The sequence below is a fragment of the Rhinopithecus roxellana genome, chromosome 3 (assembly GCF_007565055.1).
Source record: "Rhinopithecus roxellana isolate Shanxi Qingling chromosome 3, ASM756505v1, whole genome shotgun sequence".
NCBI classification, from domain to species: domain Eukaryota; kingdom Metazoa; phylum Chordata; class Mammalia; order Primates; family Cercopithecidae; genus Rhinopithecus; species Rhinopithecus roxellana.
Genome location: NC_044551.1, coordinates 164,774,602 through 164,778,468, shown reverse-complemented (window position 1 = coordinate 164,778,468; position 3,867 = coordinate 164,774,602). Strand labels below are relative to the sequence as shown.

At 61.3% G+C, this 3,867-nt stretch overlaps 1 protein-coding gene across 1 annotated transcript; it reads left to right on the top strand.

Annotated features, from left to right (window-relative positions):
- Window positions 1-777: 777 nt before the first annotated feature.
- On the top strand, window positions 778-2,314 carry SCGB3A1 (secretoglobin family 3A member 1). The gene is made up of 3 exons (XM_030927835.1): window positions 778-943; window positions 1,527-1,831; window positions 2,165-2,314. Exons 1-3 carry the CDS (start codon window positions 826-828, stop codon window positions 2,186-2,188), a joined length of 447 nt encoding a protein of 148 aa, XP_030783695.1. The 5' UTR covers window positions 778-825; the 3' UTR covers window positions 2,189-2,314.
- The last annotated feature ends 1,553 nt before the right edge of the window (window positions 2,315-3,867 follow it).

Genomic DNA, 3,867 nt, shown 5'->3' with positions numbered 1-3,867 from the left:
CTTTACAAAATAAAAGAGAGGCTTTGCACCAACGAATGCTGAGATCAGCCATGAACCAAAAAGTGAGTCACTCAATGCTCGATGCCTGGGGTCAAAAAATAGAGGGGGAAAAAAGGGCTAAAAGCAAATTAATTTATGTATCATTTACAAAACTTTTCAAAAAGTGTTTTGCTCTCCATCTGTCACACTTCTGCAGTGACAGACGAGTGAGGACATTTAGAGAGACTCTGGAACAGACGAGGCCCATCCACTGGTGTCGAGGCTAGTTTCGAAGACAGAAAAACGCCCCAGTTCTTTCTGTGTTGCAACTATGGCTGCCTGTGGCCCGGCCAGGGAGGTGGCCAGGAATGAGGCCTGATCGTCTCTGGCGCCTCCACCTCGGCTTCCCCAAGCCCAGAAGGCGCCCACGAGGACCCCCATTGCCTGACATTGCCACGGTCTGGGATCAGAGGCAGGGACCACCGACCTGCTGCCGTCTCCCAGCCGGGACCTGCGCCGCCCGCGCACCTGCTCTGGCGCGAGGGAACCTCCGCCTCACCAGGGCCCAGCCCTGCAGTGAGGCCCACGGGGTCAGACCGCAAAGTGAAGGTGCGGGCCGGGTGGGCCTCGGGGAGACAAAGGCCAGGCCTGCCTGCTCTCAGACGGCCCAGCTCTGGGTCCCAGCCCCTGCCAAGAGGAAGTACCCCAGGCAGGGAAGGGGTCACTGGCTTCCCAGGGCCCGCCGGCCGCAGCAGGAAGTTGGCCAGGGCTCGGCCATGAGCGGAGCAGGGAGGGCTTTCTCAGGAGCATGGGCGAGGCCGGCCTGGAGGGGCGAGGACCGGGTATATGAAGCCCCGTGGCCAGGCCCGGGCATCCGCAGGTCCCCAGCGCGCCCCGAGCCCCTGCGCCATGAAGCTCACCGCCGCCCCCCTGGGGCTCTGCGTGGCCCTGTTCTGCAGCTCCGGTGAGCGCCCCGGGCTCCTGGCCCGCACGGTGGGGCCTGAGGCCGCGGCGCCCGCCGTGCCCCGCCCCTGCCTGCGCCGATCCTGGATCCCAGGGTCCTTCCAGCCTCGCCCAGCGCCCAGGGGGCTCCGCCACCCCGCGGCCCGTCCCGGGGCCCCGCGCCTGCGCTTCCCGCGCCTGCAGCCCTAGGCCTCCCTCCTCTCAGGGCTCTCTCCAGCCTCGAGCCAGGACAGGGGCCGCGCCTGGCCTGGGAACAGCCGTCTGTCCCCTCATCCTGCAAGGTGCAGCGCGAGGGTCCTCTCCTTTGGGAGCCCGCCCTAGAGCCGGCACAGAGTTCACCGGTCCTTCCGCCACCCTCAGGCCACTCTGGTGTCCCTGCAGCGTGTCCTCGCGGGGCCGCCTCCCCAGAGTCCCCTGTGTCCCGGGGGCTCGCTCCCGGCAGGCCTCGGCGCAGGAGGGAGAGGGCGGTCAGGGAGCCGGGCAGGGCGCGACGGTTCCTGGGCGCCTTCCGCGGGGGCGCGTCCTGGGCCCGCCTTCTGGGGACCCCTGCGCGCAGGCGGTGACCCCTCCCTGTTTGCTTGCAGCTGCTGCTTTCTTTGTGGGTTCGGCCAAGCATGTGGCCCAGCCTGTCACTGAGCTGGAGTCGGGAGCAGAGGCTGCGGCTGGGACCCTGGCCAACCCCCTCGGCACCGCGGCCAACCCCCTCGGCAGCCTCAACCCCCTCGGCAGCCTCAACCCCCTCGGCACCCTCAACCCCCTCGGGACCCTCAACCTGCTGAAACTCCTGCTGACAAGCCTGGGCATCCCCGTGAACCACCTCGTAGAAGGCTCCCAGAAGTGTGTGGCTGAGCTGGGCCCCGAGGCCCTGGGGGCCGTGAAGTCCCTGCTGGTAACGTGGGCACCCCGGGAACCCTCCCTGCACGGGCGTCCCTTCCCGGCCAGCCTCAAAATTGCACCAGAGGTGTCCAGGCCCTACGTCAGGGCTGTTTCCTGTCCAGCCCCTCCAAGCCCTGTCCCTGGAATAAGCCTGGGTTTCCCGGTGGGAACTGGGTGGGGCACATCCGAGCTGCAGGGGCGGGGAGGGCTGAGGTGGCCCCGCGCGGGTGCGCATACCCCGGAGACGCCAGCGGACCCGCCCCGCTCCCACTCCCGACAGAGCCGGCCGCTGCCGCGCCCTGGCCTGAGTTCTTGGGGGCCCTCAAGCTCGGCCTCTGCTTTCCAGGGGGTCCTGACAATGTTCGGCTGAGCCGAGAGTGGAGTAGCTACACCTGAGGACAAGACGCTGCCCACCCGCGGGGCCTGAAAACCCCGCCACGGGGCGGACCGTCCCATCCCCTTCCCCGGCCCCTCTCAATAAACGTGGTTAAGAGCAGCTTGAGCCTGATATTTTCTCACCCAAATGCTGATGCCTGTGGGGGACCGAGAGTGCCAAGTCCCAGATTTGGTGAGGGGGTGAGGGAGAGAAGGAGAGAGGGAGGGTGCGAGAGTCTGCGGGTGGCACAGAGATGGGGCCAGCATCAGAGGTAAACTGGATTTGGAAGCAAAACTGGCAGGTCTTTCTTCCTGTTGTGCTCTGTAACTGTTTAAGAAGCATAAACATTATCTACTCCTTGAAGACTGGCGAGATTGCAAACGCGCCAAAGTTATTTGCTGCTAAAATTGGAAAGTTTTTGTTTTTTCCCTCTGTAATTGTAGATTTCTTCCTCGGAAATGGGGAAGGAATGAGGGCTTCAGGAAATTCGCTGCTGGGCTTGTTTTCCCTGTGGTTTCTGCTGGTTTTGCTCACATAACCTAGCGGCTTTGATTCCTTCTGCTCTGCCAGAGAGACCACCTTTTGTCCCCTGATCCGAGTGTTGCCGGGAAGGTGCCCAGGGAACCCAGACGTCCACGTCCATTTCAGGGGAAGCTTCCCAGTAAACTTCCTTGCCGGGAAAAATAACTGCCGCACGTGGCTTGAGCAGGGCTTCTCCGCCCCCCCCCACCATCGTGAATATCCACACAAGATTTAAAAATTTTTTTGGTTGGGCACAGTGGCACACACCTGTAATCCCAGTACTTTGAGAAGCCGAGGCAGGTGGATCACTTTAGTCCAGGAGTTTGAAACCGGCCTGGGCAACATGAGGAAACGCCGTCTCTACAAAAAATACAAAAACTTGGGGGGGGGCGGGGCGCGCGGTGGCTCATGCGTGTAATCCCAGCACTTTGGGAGGCTGAGGAGGGTGGGTCACGGGGCCAAGAGATCGAGACCATCCTAGCCAACATGATGAAACCTCGTCTCTACTAAAATACAAAAATTAGCCGGGCATGGTGGCTCGAGCCTGTAGTCCCAGCTACTCAGGAGGTAGAGGCAGAAGAATCGCTTGAACCTGAGAGGCGGATATTGCAGTGAGCCAAGATGGTAGCCGGGCGCAGTGGCTCAGGCCTGTAATCCCAGCACTTTGGGAGGCCGAGGTGGGCGGATCACCTGAGGTTAGGAGTTTGAGACCAACCCTGACCAACATGGAGAAACCCCATCTCTACTAAAAATACAAAATTAGCCAGGTGTGGTGGCACATGCCTGTAATCCCAGCTGCTCGGGAGACTGAGGCAGGGAGAATTGCTTGAACCCAGGAGGTGGAGGTTGCGGTGAGCTGGAGATTGAGCCACTGCACTCCAGCCTGAGCAACAAGAGTGAAACTCCGTCTAAAAAAAAAACAAAACAAGATCGTGTCACTGCACTCCAGCCTGGTGACAGAGTGAGACTCCGTCTAAAACAAAACAAAACAAACCCCAAAATACCAAAGTTATCCGGGCATGGTGGCCTGTGCCTGTAATCCCAGCTACTCGGGAGGCTGAGGCGGGAGGATCACTTGAACCAGAGAGGTCAGGCTGCAGTGAGCCGTGATTGCACCACTGCACTCCAGCCTGGTCAGCAAAGAGATAACC

Excerpts from the sequence above, each read along its gene's own strand:
- SCGB3A1 (XM_030927835.1), top strand. The coding sequence starts at position 826 with ATGAAGCCCCGTGGCCAGGCCCGGGCATCCGCAGGTCCCCAGCGCGCC. Across the intron at positions 944-1,526 it reads GGCCCTGTTCTGCAGCTCCG|CTGCTGCTTTCTTTGTGGGT; the intron begins GTGAGCGCCCCG and ends GTTTGCTTGCAG. Across the intron at positions 1,832-2,164 it reads GGGCCGTGAAGTCCCTGCTG|GGGGTCCTGACAATGTTCGG; the intron begins GTAACGTGGGCA and ends TCTGCTTTCCAG.